The sequence below is a fragment of the Nilaparvata lugens genome, chromosome 8, assembly GCF_014356525.2.
Source record: "Nilaparvata lugens isolate BPH chromosome 8, ASM1435652v1, whole genome shotgun sequence".
Taxonomy (NCBI): Eukaryota; Metazoa; Arthropoda; class Insecta; order Hemiptera; family Delphacidae; genus Nilaparvata; species Nilaparvata lugens.
Genome location: NC_052511.1, coordinates 2,517,855 through 2,533,373, shown reverse-complemented (window position 1 = coordinate 2,533,373; position 15,519 = coordinate 2,517,855). Strand labels below are relative to the sequence as shown.

The 15,519-nt window shown below is 36.8% G+C and overlaps 1 protein-coding gene across 3 annotated transcripts in view; it reads right to left on the bottom strand.

Moving 5' to 3' along the window:
• LOC111060572 (bumetanide-sensitive sodium-(potassium)-chloride cotransporter) overlaps positions 1-15,519 on the bottom strand; it is a 38,786-nt gene that overhangs the window by 7,967 nt on the left and 15,300 nt on the right. For all 3 annotated transcript variants that reach the window (XM_039433731.1, XM_039433732.1, XM_039433733.1), the window contains exons 5-13: positions 15,272-15,386; positions 13,953-14,092; positions 13,384-13,587; positions 9,146-9,377; positions 8,308-8,429; positions 7,533-7,668; positions 3,771-3,982; positions 2,628-2,872; positions 720-958 (exon numbers count right to left, since the gene is read on the bottom strand). In XM_039433731.1, the coding sequence (XP_039289665.1) occupies positions 720-958; positions 2,628-2,872; positions 3,771-3,982; positions 7,533-7,668; positions 8,308-8,429; positions 9,146-9,377; positions 13,384-13,587; positions 13,953-14,092; positions 15,272-15,386 (1,645 nt within the window). The remainder of the gene's footprint in view (positions 1-719; positions 959-2,627; positions 2,873-3,770; positions 3,983-7,532; positions 7,669-8,307; positions 8,430-9,145; positions 9,378-13,383; positions 13,588-13,952; positions 14,093-15,271; positions 15,387-15,519) is intronic.

Sequence of the window (15,519 nt, the reverse complement as noted above, 5' to 3'; positions counted from 1 at the left end):
TAATTTCTAGACTTTAAACAGCTGGAGTCAGAAAATTGGCTTCCCAAAACGGGGCGTAGGAAGTCAAAGTTTCTATGATAATCTTTAAATTCTCATTTCTATAATAAATTGGAAACGTTTTTCCTTGTCGAAATGAAAAATTCCTGAATAATTATAAATAGCTGAAACTTTACACTATTCTCTATTTATTTAATTTTGTGTTCAATTTTCTAGTTTTTCAAAATTTAATTTTAAAACCCTTAGTCATTTTACTGCGACTACGCCCCGTTTCAGGTAGCCAATTTTCTGACTCCAGCTGTTTAAAGTCTTGCACTTAGCTAAATCCCATGCTCGGAAACCGACCCTAAGGCTCAACTCACACTTACGCGATTCAGGTCTAGAAGAGACTCGACTCTAGTCGAGAGCATGTGTTTTCAAATCGTGACACTCAGACCAGTCGATTTTAGTCTCCACGACTGTCACCATTATTATTTCATAACACATGCTCTCGACTAGAGTCGAGTCTCTTCTCAACCTGAGTCGCGTAGGTGTGAGTTGAGCCTAAGTGTGTTATAGAGATAAATTAAAAAGGAAATGAAGGTTTAAAGGTTGAATGAGGGTTTTGTAAGATTTCGCTTAATTTGGCAAGACATAAATATTTTCTCCAAGTCTCATCTTATTCTACACAAATTATATTGATCAATGTATTTTGAGAATGATGAGATAAGGGGGTGTCTTACCAGAAATAGTCAGCGAGGTTTGTGAGAGAACATTCTGCTGCAGCGGCATGTTGAGGCTTGTGGAGGAGTCATTGTGGAGGAGGCTGCCGGTATGACTGATGACGTCACCACCGCCAACCGTCAGGTCCAGAGTGGAGCCGCTGTCCAGGTCGAGGTCATTCTCCCCCGAAAACGGTGATGAGTCCAGCCCATCGGCCATCTTCAATATAATCACAGCCAGGCGATTCTCAAACGCGTCGCTGCAAAACGACTCTTTATTCATTACAAGATCAAAAACTAACCTCAAAAATCAGAATCTTATTTTGAATGCTGAAATCAGCTAAATACTCGTTTCTATTTTATTAACGGATGAAATTCATTCATATATTTAGCTCATACTTTGAATTCTGTAGTTTTTTTACCAAAACCTAATCTTGGAAGACAGCTATCAGTAGGTACCTAATCGGCGTTAGTTGGATTTAATTCCCCGTGAATGGCCTGTTAAATTTTTTTTACGTCGATTAGTTTAATCAGCATTATCGCTTGAATTTCTATTTTGTGCAACCGTAATGCATCGGTTAGCGCTAATCTCAATAAAAGTATAGCATTTTATCGTGATTAAACCTTAACCATAGAGAAACGATAGCATAAGTAGATATCCCATGGTATAGGGCGTTTATGTCGCAACTTTTACTGTTATCCCAAGCCGATAGTTCACGTAGTTCTTTCCCATGCAGCTGTGTGACGCTGGTAGTCTCTCAAATTGTGCCGTTCTTACACTCTCACCTCAACAAAACAGTAAAAATTTACAATAATCGACAGTAATCGGCTTGAGATAACAGTAAAAGTTGCGACATAAATTCCCTATACCATGGGATATCTACTTATGCTATTGTTTCTCTATGCCTTAACCGACGTACGTGCAATTGGGGGAAAGTTTTTTTCAAAAACAGATGTTTTTGAGATAATTTCTTTGATGCAGCTGTTTCACATTCACCATATTATTATACAGAGTTTGTGAAAATGAAAATATTTATTATCAAAACAATACTATTATTATATTTATAATAGAAATATTATCATTATTATTAAATATATTTATCAATTATCAAAACAATATTATGGAGGTTAAGTGTGGTATCAGGTAGAAAGCAATAATGGAAACAAACGCCGCTGAGGCGCTGACTACATCCGAAACGTGAGAACCGACAACACAAGCTCCACTCATCATGAAAAACGAAAACTCCAAGCAAATTTGACAATTCACAATAGAAAGATTAGTTCCAAAGGTCCATTTTTTAATCTCGACCATATGATTTGGTAACTTTTTTATTAAATCGTATGTACCATTGATGAAATTCGAACATTAATTCTGAAAAATCTAGAAGGAGAATTGAAATTTGGGCTTTCAGGTGCACGAGATTGATATTTTTAGAATCTATGTACAAAATTTGGAGATCTAAATAATTTCCGTTTTACCGGTATGCAATCCACAAGTTGACATGTTTTGATGCGAACAAACGAACAAACACAACCCTACTCTCTCTTATTATATAGAAGAAGATTACATTCATCTATTCACATGAAATACATACAGTCCAGGTCCAAGAGTGTTTGAAATAAAGAAAGCATGTACAGTACCGAACGTGTCAAACAAACTCTGTCAAACAACAAAGCGGTGGAGTGTATAATGAGGTTCACGTTATAATGACAGTGGAAGAGATAGGAGAACGGCCTTGCCGATTGCCTGCCTTAATTTATTATACTTCTACATTGTAAAAACGGATTTGGCAACGTTGCAAAGCTACAGAAGGATAGCGATATCAGTTTTGTTGGATGATAGACAAGGATAGCAATACCATTGCCAATCAAACACTGCCATTATAACGTGGACCACACTATGGTCATGGAATATATTAAAATACTCACTGCAACGTGTTGAAATAGGAGAACATCTCCTCGCTGGGACAGGACTGCCAGTTGTTCTTGTAGCCCATCATGAGAACATTGGGACGCATGCGCCCGACGCCCGACGTCTGCATGAGTGCGCGCGCGCCCGCGTCAAACATGCGCACACCGTCCACCACCACAAAGAAGCTCTTGATCTTACGCACGCCAAGCCACGACATGCCTTTGTGCGTGCGCACACTGCGCAGCTTGTAGTTCAGACGGTTCTGCAAACGACAAACATTGGCAAATTCAAATTCAAATTAACCAACTGAATTACATCTGAAGACTGGAGAATTAATTGATCACTTTATTTATGTAGATTACAATATATACTGGCTTAAACACTTATACGTATACAATAGATTACAATACAGCAAAGTTTTGGATAAATTGAACTGTATTTTATGATATATGAAGAAAATATGGTGTGGCGCACTACACAACTCTCCTTGCCATTATGAAAATTTATCACCTGACGTTAGTGTTCACGCGCATCTCAAGTCTACTATTCAAAGATCTGAGCCAGCTGGTGACAGCACAATAACGCTGGTGACACACGAGGTCAGCTATCTCTTCATAGTGAATAATTTAATAGAATCAACAGTTGCCAACAGTCTGCAATTGAATAATCACATTTTCTCAAATTTCAAGCTTTCAGGTGAAAATGTTACTAAACATTAACTGTAGAGATACATTTAAACATTTAACATTCAAACATTCAAACATTTAAGCATTTAAACATTTAAAGATTTAAAGATTTAAACATTTGAACATTTGAACATTTGAACATTTGAACATTTGAACATTTGAACATTTGAACATTTGAACATTTGAACATTTGAACATTTGAACATTTGAACATTTGAACATTTGAACATTTGAACATTTGAACATTTGAACATTTGAACATTTGAACATTTGAACATTTGAACATTTAAACATTTAAACATTTAAATATTAAAACATTTAAACATCCAAACATTAGGAAACACACACACACACACACACACGCAAATGAAATTAGGGTACCTTAATTTTTTTTGGAAAGCAATACTTTCCTTACCTATGGTGATAGGGCAAGGAAAGTATTAGATAGATAAATAAACTAGCTGTTCTGCTTACCTTGCATATTTCGGCGCAGATGCAGAGCGAGTTGTTGCGAGTGATGAGGCTGGCCAGGTCGATGAGCGGTGGGCGACTCTGTGGCTGGCCCGACAACACCAACAGCTGCGGCTGGTAGTTCTTCACATGCTCCGTGCTATTCGACAGCTTGTAGGCCGTCATCAACGCCGTCTTATAGGTCTGCGCCTGTGTGGACGAGCCCCAATTCACCTCTACAAATAACACAGAGTATCCACGTTATAATGGCAGTGTTTCATTAGCAATGGTATTGCTGTCCTTGTCTATCATTCATCAAAGTCCATAGCACTATCTCTTTCTCACTTTGCTCTGTTGCCAGATCGTCTTTTAACAATGTAGAACTAGTAGTTCTGTGAACAGTGGACCTCACGCAGTATTCTCATCCACAAGTACCTGATTGAAACTTTAGACCTTATGGAAATACAGTAATAGACTGACTTCTCCACACATCTGTGTAATCACTTGTCAGCTGCTTTATGATAAATAATTCTATAGTTTGATTTTTACTCTAATATTGGCGTATGAAGGAGGCTCCTTTTTCCTTTTATATTATCCTTGAAATACAAAATTTCCAAAAACCTTGTATATACGTCGACGCGCAATTAAAAAAGGAACATACCTGTCAAATTTCATGAAAATCTATTACCGCGTTTCGCCGTAAATGCGCAACATATAAACATTTAAACATTCAAACTTTTGCACATTAAGAGAAAATGTAAAACCGTCGACTTGAATCTTAGACCTCACCTCGACAAAATATTGCATCTCAATATTATGAAATAATTGAGAAATATAACTTCTTGCTTGATAAATTATAATTGATTATTGTAAACGAGAATGAACAGTTAATATTACATCAATAAACCTGTATCAGCTACCCTCAGGCTGTGCCCCAGCCCTGGGAAAACTCAAGTATCAGCCTTCCATCTAAGCAATAAACTAGCAAATGCTGAGCTGAGAGTCTCAATGAATGGTGCTGCCTTGAAACATAATAAGTTTCCGAAATATCTTGGCATCACCCTGGACAGGACCCTCTCTTTTAATCAGCACCTAAGGAATGTAGCAGCCAAGTTGAAGACAAGAAACAACATTATTAGGAAACTATGTGGCACAACTTGGGGCTCATCTTCCTCAACTCTGAGATGCTCTAGTCTGGGCCTGGTGTATGCTGCTGCTGAGTACTGTGCATCTTCCTGGATCAACAGTTGTCACACTCACCTTGTAGATGTGCAACTGAATAATTCAATGCGAATAATTACAGGAGCCTTACGATCCACTCCAGTTTCCTGGCTCCCAGTGCTCAGCAGCATACCCCCACCTCCTCTTCGCAGAGCACAAGCTCTCCTTAGGATCTATGAAAGGATTTCGTCCAATCATCTACTTCCAATCCATCAGGACATTCCGGATTATATAGAAGGGAGCTGAAGTCCAGAAGGCCAGCGGTCAGGATGGCAGAGCAATTGAGAGATGAGAGGTTCTCTCTGAACAGAAGATGGAGAGAGGAGGTGCCCCCCGGAATACCGGAGAGCTATTTCTCATGCACTAGGCCTCCTGGCTTTGAGCTCCCCCGTGCATCTGGGTGACACTCAACAGAATTCGAACCCAGCATGGGAGATGCAATGCATCATTTTTCAAATGGGGACTTGGAGACTCCCCAGTATGTGACTGTGGGGCGATGGAGCAGACAGTGCACCACATTATATTTGAGTGTGAGAGACGTGCCTACCTGGGCGAGGCTAACGACTTCACTGTAGCAAGTCCCCGGGCAATACAGTATATTTCATCCCTTGACGTGCACTTATAAAAGTGTGAAATTTTAATAATATTGACAAAAAAAATGCCATACGCTAAATAATAAATAGCTACCCTCAATAGAAGGTATTGACAAGATAGAGGTTCGACAACGTTGCAATAAAACTTCAGAAAGGAAACGTAGATTTTGGGAATAGTTTTCAAGGTTCAAACTTGAAATTACTTGATTGTATAGTGAGGTCCACGTTATAATTGCAGTGTTTGATTAGTAATGGTATTGCTATCCTTGTCTATCATTTATCAAAGCGGATAGGGCTATCTTTTTCTCACTTTGCTCTGTTGCCAGATCATCTTTTAACAATGTAGATTTAATAATTAATCAACAAAATATTTCATCTCAATTATGAAATAATTGAAAAATATAATGTCTTGCTTGATAAAATATAACTGATTATTTTAAACGAGGATGAACAGTTAATATTACATCAATAAACCGGTATCAGTTATCGGGCATTGACAAGACAGAGGATCGGCAACGTTGTTCTCCTATCTTTCTCCATTGCAATTATAACGTGCACCTCACGTTAGGGTTGTGTTTGTTCAAAACATGTCAACTTGTTGACCCCAATTCACCTCTACGAATAAATAAATAAATTATTGTCCTAGACAAATATAATAGGTAATTGACAAAGTCATAGTAATGCAATTATTTCAGTTTAATATCGGGGGACCGAGCTTCGCTCTCGAGTTCAAAAGCATAAAAAATTTATTAATGAATAGAAAATTATAATTTATTTATAGTTTATACAGAAAGGTTCTATCTAATCACACAGGATCGATACACACACAGAGAAATATTCCCAGTGGAATGCAAAAATCTCACTCACGAAGGCCCGCTTGCACAAAAGCCGGTTAAATTTTAATCCTGATTGATTCCACGTAAACCAAATCAGAGAAGACCATTTTAGGAAGACAGCTTTTCTGATTAGTACTCCTTGAATTAATCAGAATTACAATTTAACCGGCACTAAGTACTTGATTGAATGATTGCAATAGTTCAACAGCTGAGGCATGATTTTGTCTCAGTCCCACACACATGCACTCGCTCACTCACTTCCATTAACGACAGACGATGAAATTATCAGCTGTTGATAAATACTGGCTCTTTAGGTGCGTACAGATTTACGCGCCGCTAACATGAGCAATTCACTTTTAATCAGCTGATGTCAAGCTTCTTGTATCTGTATCTTACCGTTCATGTAAAAATACAGATATAATCAGCTGATTAAAAGTGAATTGCTCATATTCGCTGCGCGTATATCTGTATGCACCTTTAGAATAACATAACATAAAGATTTGTGTCGTAGCGCCATACGCTAAATAAATGAATATCAGCTGTTTCTCCAAGGATGAATAATTATTATCCTTCTAATGTCCTTCAGCGAGTTTTCTAAGGGATGAGACCTACTGCAATAAAATTTTTATATCACAAACCTTCTTTGTTTCAATTTACGTGAGAGCTGTTTTCGAGATCCGCTGACATACAGACATATATACAGAAATTGCTTGCTTAATAGTATAGGATTGTATCTGTATTAGTATCACATCTGAAAGTCCGTGAGACTATAGCCAATAGCACTTAAAAATGTATGTCTATCAGGTGCATCCAAAATTTGAAATCATTCTAAATTTTTTCTTTCTAAAATAAAATGACACAGATTCTCTACATTTATTCTTGAACTAGCAGGTAACCCGTGCTTCGCAAGGGTCTATTTTGAAACTTGACAAACTGAAAACTGACCGAGTGGGATCTTGAAGAGTTTGAAATAGACCTGGAACTATCCTCGGTTAATTAAGAATATGTATGCAAAATTTCAAGTTAATCAGTTGAGTAGTTGAGATGTGATGATGCGTCAAACATAATTATCCTATCACGTACGAGTATAGCCAGTTCTTTCCTTCATCATAGTATAGATAATAATTGTGACTTACGTGGATTCCTGTAGACGACAACAAGATAGAGTGCGAAGAAAATGACAAAAGTGAGGAGAGATGTGATCCAGTTTATGAGGAACATGATTACAACACACATGAAACTGCCAAGCAGACTCAGCCATGTGTTGTAGTACTGAAAATAAGAAAAAAAATTGATGTAAATATTTACAATTTTGAAACTTTAATATAATCAACAGTAGGAGAAGAAGAAAGAGAGGGAGAGGACGAAGAAACGAACAAAATCACATTTGAAGAAGGAGAGAGAGAAGAAGATGCAAAATCAAGGAGATGAGGTGAAGAAGAAGGAGAAGAGACAGGAGAATATGGAAAATCAAGGAAAGGAGGCGAAGAAGAAGGAGAAGAAGAAGGAGAAGAAGAAGGAGAAGAAGAAGGAGAAGAAGAAGAAGAAACGAATAAAATCACATCTGAAGGAGGAGAAGAGAGAGGAGAATATGAAAAATCAAGGAAAGGAGGTGAGAAGAAGGAACGAACAAAAACACCTTTGAAGAAGGAAAGAGAGAGGAGAAGTTGGAAAATCAAGGAAAGGACGAGAAGGAGAAGAGGAAGATGGAGAAGAGGAAGATGGAGAAGAGGAAGATGGAGAATAATCAATAATTACCCTTATTATCTGAATACCTCCATCCAACAGTAGGAGAAAACAGAGAGAGATTGGAAGACATGAAAAGAAGAAAAACAACAAGGAGTACTGAGGAAAAGAGGAGGGAAGTGAAAGACAGAAGAATTGAAGAAGGAGGAGGAGAAATATAATTACCCTGAATGTTGGTCTCCATCCTAGGGGACGGACCAGCCCAGCATGAAATGTACAGAAATTGATGAGAGCATAAGACGCCAGGTAGAAGTTGGATATCAAGGGAGCTATCACGTTCAGATGAGCTGGAACAATAAATTACAAACCAAATGAGGATAACAAAATAGACCAAAATAATCAATAAATAATTTTATTTCCATCATAAATTTAATTTGACATTTGACAAAAGCACAAACTGATCAACAAGGAAGTCTCTCTTTCAACTTAAGGCTGTGCGAGCCGCTAAAAATAACTTTCCACTGTTGATAATTCACAAAGTTTTCCGAAAAACTTTTGAAAAATATCACCAGTGAAAAGTTTTTTCGTAACCTTTCGCACAGACTCAATAGAAACTGAGGCCGGTTTCCGAGCTTTGGTTTTTGCCTAGTTCTAAACTTTAAACAGCTGGAGTCAAAAAATTGGCTCTCCAAAACGGGGCGTAGTAGTAGTTTTTATGATAATCTTTATTTTTCTCATCTCTATAATACTGGAAAAGTTTTTCCTCGACGAAATAAAACTCAAAATAGCTAAAACTGCACACTATTATTTCCTCTTTATTTTATTTTGTGTTCAATTTTTATGTTTTCCTCAATTTAATTTAAACATGGACTACGACTACGCCCTGTTTCGTTTCGGAGAGCCAATTTTCTGACTCCAGCTATTTAAAGTCCAGAACTTATATGAGCCCTGAGCTTGGAAACCGAACCCAGAATGAACTCCACAAACCATGGCTGGCACATTTTCTTATGCTATCTTTTCTCTATGGATCTAGACATGATGGCAAATGTGTGTTGGCACTGACCAATCATGAGGAAGAGTGTGGATATAACGAAGGTGAGCACATATCCGCGGTAGGGCTCCTTGTGTGGTCCGTAGCCCTTGGAGAAGAATATGAGACCGGGGTAGATGCGGTCTATGCCCAGCGCCTGGATCAGCCTTGGCACAGATAACAGGTTGGTGAGGGCAGTGGAAAGGGTGGCTGCGAAACACCCTGCATAGATCAAGTTGCCATTCGATGACATCAACTGCATCACCTGCAAGCACACAGGAGGTATACAACTTTAAGTTGGCATTACTGTTCTCAGTTTTGTTTGGCAATTCGTCATGAATAAAATCACCCCCAAACAATTCTTGCAAATAGTACAATTATTTAATTTCGAAAAAAAAGTTTCTTCACACTCTACATTCATTTTATCGTTGACAAAATCGTTCATCAGAGCAGTTTTCGCCCCACGATTACTCTTATTGATAACACGAATCCCCAGAGCAGTGCGTACAGAAAAAGCTATTATTGCTACTGTAGAGCGTAGCATTGAGGAAGTTCAAATTCAAAATGTTTTCATTGCCATGAACAAATCAGACAAAGTCATCAGTATAATAATCAACATATACATACATCATACATATATAATACATAAATTTCGCTTACTCAAAAACAGAGAAATATTAGACCTAAACATTATATTATCTCACCAAACAGTTCCGTTTTATTCATAACAATGAATAACATGTTTCAAACAATTATATTCAAGCACTCTTTAGAAATCAATGTCGGTGTGCTCGAAAAACTCCGCAATACTATAAAAAGGGTTTTCTTAAAAGTCATTCATCTAGTTTGTGGAGGAAAATCTCCTTTGGATATTTGTTTAGGGGGTTTGAAAACTTGTTATAAACTTTTTTTGATAGTAACGTATGGCTTTTGCGAGATTTACTCAATCTGCATTAGTCGGTACAAACTTTTCCCTTATTTCAAGTGTCGTGCTTGTGAACATCTTTATTAAAAGTCAAGTAGGGTAATCTTTTCAATGAGAATGTCTAAAATGTATAAGTTAACTATTGTTTTAATTCTCAATACAATTTAAAATCGGTTTGCAGTGATCCAGAGAAGCCGAGTCATTCACAATTCTGACTACTTTTTTTTGAAGCTTCAATATTTCATCTACTCTAGACGAGTTACCCTAAACAAGAAAAGTACTTTATAACAGACTGGAAAAAGGCAAAATAAGCCATTCTTAAACCGTTTGGATTCACACATTGTTTCAGTCTTTTAATCAGATAGACTACTCTAGATAGCCTAGTTTTGATATAATCTATGTGTTTACCCCATGTCAGATTGTGATCAACATGAACCCCCAAAAACTTCACATGATTGGATATATCTTTGTCACAATTGTGAGGCTTAAGACTAAATATAATATTCTCTGTTTTAAAAGATAACCGTTGGCTCTAAACCAAACTCCTGCCTCATCCAATGCAGCATCCGCAATATTCAAAAGTTCAGTAATATCATTTGAAACATTTAAAAATGTTGTGTCATCTGCATATAAAATTGTTCTACTCACAATATTGTAAGGCAAGTCATTTATGCTTATTAAAAATAACAGAGGGCCCAGGACGGAGCCTTGAGGTACACCATATTTCAATTTGATTAGCTCTGACCATTGTCCATTGATATATACAGTTTGTTCTCTGTTTTTCAAGTAAGAGTCAAAGAATGCCAGAGAATTCTCTTTAAACCCATAATAATGGAGCTTCTCCAGCAGATCAGCATGGTCCACACAATCAAATGCTTTACTCAGGTCACAGAAGGTGACCTGAGCATAACACCCACTCTCAAAGGCCTGAATTATCTCACATACCAGATCCTCAACTGCATCCACTGTTGCTCTACCTTTTCTAAATCCCCATTGGGCACCAGACAATATAATCATTCTTTTTCAAAAACTCATTAACCTGCTCACATATAATAATCTCAATCAGCTTAGACAGTACAGGCACTAAAGATACTGGACGATAGCTCTCTGGTTCATTCCTCGATCCCTTCTTGAATATAGGGCAAACCTTTGAGATCTTAAGTTCATCCGGAAAACTACCTTCCTGAAGTATTCTGTTAATACATTTTGTAAGAGGCTTTACAATACATGGAATTATCTTTTTTATGAATTTATTTGACATATTATAATAATCATTACTGCAAGAGTTGCTTAAATGTTTTGCAGCCTTTAACACGTCATCTTCAATAACAGCTCTCCACTTAAAACTTGAAGTGCCTCTAATATCTACTTTTCGAAAACAATCTTCAACAGAAACATTTGACTTTATTGAATCTTTTTTAATTTTACTCACAGATTCTACACAATAATTATTGAAAGAATTTGGAGAAATCATTGTATCAATCCCTCTTGACAGGTTACAACTTTTCTCAATCAGAGACCGAGCAGTCTTACACTTATTTGTACTAGAGTCAATCAACGAACTATTGTAAGCAACCTGAGCAGCTGTTATTTCTCTTGCATACTCTTTTTTTAATGATGATAATTGGCTTTTCACTACAACTCCACTAGTACATTTATAAAAGAAATCAAGAGAAATAATTTTATCCTTTATCTTAGCCAAATTTGGAGTATACCACTTTTTATCTGCTTTTATCCTATCATGGATGATCCAAATGAGTCCATCCGCCATCGAGCGCAGGAATTGGTTAGGCCTATGTGTCCATCCACTTTATGGAAGATTACTAACTTTTTTATTCCTGAATTGAACAACCATGATGATGAAAAGCTGGGTTCCAACAAGATGGCGAAACATGTCACACAGCTCGTGCCACAATCGATTCATTGAAAGACACGTTTAGCAGCCTATGACTAATTTCAGATCGTGTAAGCAGAACATCATCTTATTATTCTGTTGGAGTTGGCATATAGATTGTGATAAAAGTCTTATCAACTACTCGGAGATAACCCAGAAACTTTTGTAAAGTCTTCGTCCTCAATATATTTTATACATATTTTTGAACTGCCTTGGAGACTTAAGAAGAATGAGTTATCACGCGATGTGAAGAAATGGTTGGTTAAAATGATCAAATTTGGGGGCTCCCTCCTTGTTATAATTATTTATGTATAATGTACCTATGTCTGCAGCAAATATGAAGAGTACTTTGTCTTCATAATCTCAGCATGTATCTGTATGTGAAACACCTATGTATACACTAATCACATCAGTACTTAGGCGTGGTTTAAAAGTAGCCTAGTTTGGCGGCGTTCAACTTTGTCGTTTGGTGACAAAATCTCGGGAGTGCCAGTTTGTCGTTGCATGTACCCCAAACTAGCACTCTAAGGAATGCAGCCCAGTTTGACGGCGTGCAACTTTGGCGGTAGCCCACTTTGTTGTCAGCCCAGTTTGTCATCGTCCCTTGGTGACCGCCTAATTTCGCGTTTTGGACTTGCGAATTAATACCCCAAGAGCACTTTCTGTGGGGCTATGTGAAGTCATTGGTCTATGCAGATGAGCGACAAACGCTTGACCATTTTTGGAAGACAACATTCGCCGTCTTATTGTTGATATACGGACACAAATGATGGAAAAAGCAACAGAAAAATGGACGTTTAGATAGGACTACATCCGAACTAGCCGTAGTGGTCATATGTCTGGAATCATATTCAAAATTAATTGTCACAAGATTACCTCTTGATTGAAAAAAATATGTCAATCGAATAATCCATTGTTGTTTTATTGCAGTTTAGAGCCGGTTTCCGAACTCGGGATTCAGGTAAGTTCTAGGCTTTAAACAGCTGGGGTCAGAAAATTGGCTTTCCGAGACAGGGCGTAGTCGCTGTCCACGTGTAAATTGAATTTCGAAAAACTATAAAATTGAACACAAAATAGAATAAAGAGAAAATGGTGTAACGTTACAACTTTTTTGAATTATTTAGGAATGTTTTATTTCGCCAAGGAAAAACATTTCCAATTATAGAAATGAGAAAATAAAGATTATCATAAAAACTGCGACTACGCCCCGTTTCGGAAAGCCAATTTTCTCACTCCAGCTGTTTAGAACTTGGCTAAAACCTGAGCTCGGAAACCGGCACCAAAGTTCTATACCTTGAAATAAAAACACCCGTTAGTTTGTTGTTATATATGAAAAAGTTTTGAAAACAAAAGGGTGCTATGGAATTATTCTTATTAATCAACAAATCGAGTGCCCCCATTGAATCCTTTATTAGGAGAAATTCGAAAGTGATATAATAATTATTTTCTGACCGTATAACTGTTATGCAGTCCATAGTCGCAGACTCGAGAGGTGCAGTTCCAGTAGGGCAGTGTCGCGTTGGGAAGCATTTCGGTCACCATTCCACTGGCGTCCCGTAGCGCCGCCGCACCGGCGAATAGCACAAACAGCACGTAGGAGACCATCGAGATGAGCAGAGCCAACATCGTTCCTTTCGGGATGGCGCTGCTTGGATCCTGTATCAAAATTATTATTATTATTGACCACCATGCTCAGCAAGGGTCTATTTTAAAACTTGACAATCTGAAAACTTGATGTAATGAAATCTTGGAGAATTGAAAATAGGCCTACACCAATCCACGGTTAAGAATATTAATTTATATGCGAAATTTCAAGTTAATCAGTCCAGTAGCTCAGACGTGATGATGTGTCAAACATAATTTTCCTATCCCGTATATGTATGATAATATTATATTCTCCTACAGTTTTCATCCAGTTTCAGTACTGAATTTGAAATCTGTTCTACTTCATAGTTGTTTAATGAATATTAGTGATATCTTAAAATCAAATTAAATTAATAAAATAATAATTGAAATTGCACCTTCAGATCACCAGAAATATTCGCTCCAGCCTGAATGCCAGTCACCGATGGGAAGAAAATTGCAAAAACTGTGAAAAAATTCTGCTCGTCTCCCTCACTTTTCCGGTAGTTTGCACCCCAATTTTCTTGGAAAACTTCAGCTGCAACAAATTTGCAAATATAAGTTATTTCAAATTACAGAATTGAACTAGTAGGTTCATATCCAACATAGTTTTCTGTTTCCTTAATAATTGTGTGATTATAAAGCCAGAGTCAAAAAAAATCAGAAGATGTGCCAAAGTTTTTAAATGAAAATGAATCAAAATTTCCCAGTTTTATTTCTTGTATTTCCTTGTTCACTGGTTATACAGTAAGATCCACTTTCATATAGCAGTGGAGAAAGTTAGAACAGCGTTGTCTATACTCTGTCTTGCCACTGCCCTCTATAGAAGAGAGTTGATACTCGTATATCTGATGGAATATTAACTGTTCATTCCATAATGATACAATGATCTATTATATTTTCCCGTCAGGGAAATATAAATGATAAATTGATGAATTTCCATAATTCACATTGAATATTTTGCTGATTGATTATGTTAACAATTTCAACTGTTCATTCCATAATGATACAATGATCTATTATATTTTCCCGTCGGGGAAATATAAATGATAAATTGATGAATTTCCATAATTCACATTGAATATTATGCTGATTGATTATGTTTAACAATTTCAACTGTTCATTCCATAATGATACAATGATCTATTATATTTTCCCGTCAGGGAAATATAAATGATAAATGATGAATTTCCATAATTCACATTGAATATTTTGCTGATTGATTATGTTAACATTTCAACTGTTCATTCCATAATGATACAATGATCTATTATATTTTCCCGTCAGGGAAATATAAATGATAAATTGATGAATTTACCATAATTCACATTGAATATTTTGCTGATTGATTATGTTTCTACATTTATGAAAACGGTCTGGCAATTTTTCGGCAATAGGAAAGCATTTGCTTTGTCAAATGATTGACATGGACAATAACACCAACGTTAATAAAATAAATACTGCTATTATAAAGTTAAACTCACTATAGGAAGATGATACAAGGATGAAGGACCATGCCAGCTACACCAATGTTAAAATACAGCCATTAGTTGACTCACTATGATATTATCCATTCTGCTTTGACTCAGTGAATGATAGAGCGCAACTTCATTGGTCTGTAGATAATGTTTGTGGTACTGATAATATAAGGCAACCATATTCATTCAAAAACAATTAGAATATCAATTATTTTGAAAATAATGTACGATGTACTCACTACTGAGACCAGTGAAGCCTTTGACACGATCCAAATCACTACTTGGTCCCAAACAGGCACCAATCAGGAAATCAAAGATGGCCGCTATAATCACAACTATGAGAAAGTTTTGCGCCTGTAAATCGAATTAGACAACAATTAGTGACGTTGTATCATTGTTTATGATTGAAACTTGAATGAATAATAGTTATTTGTATATCTAGAGTGAAAAATGTCACTTTTTCCCTGAAGGAGAAGATTGATTTCTC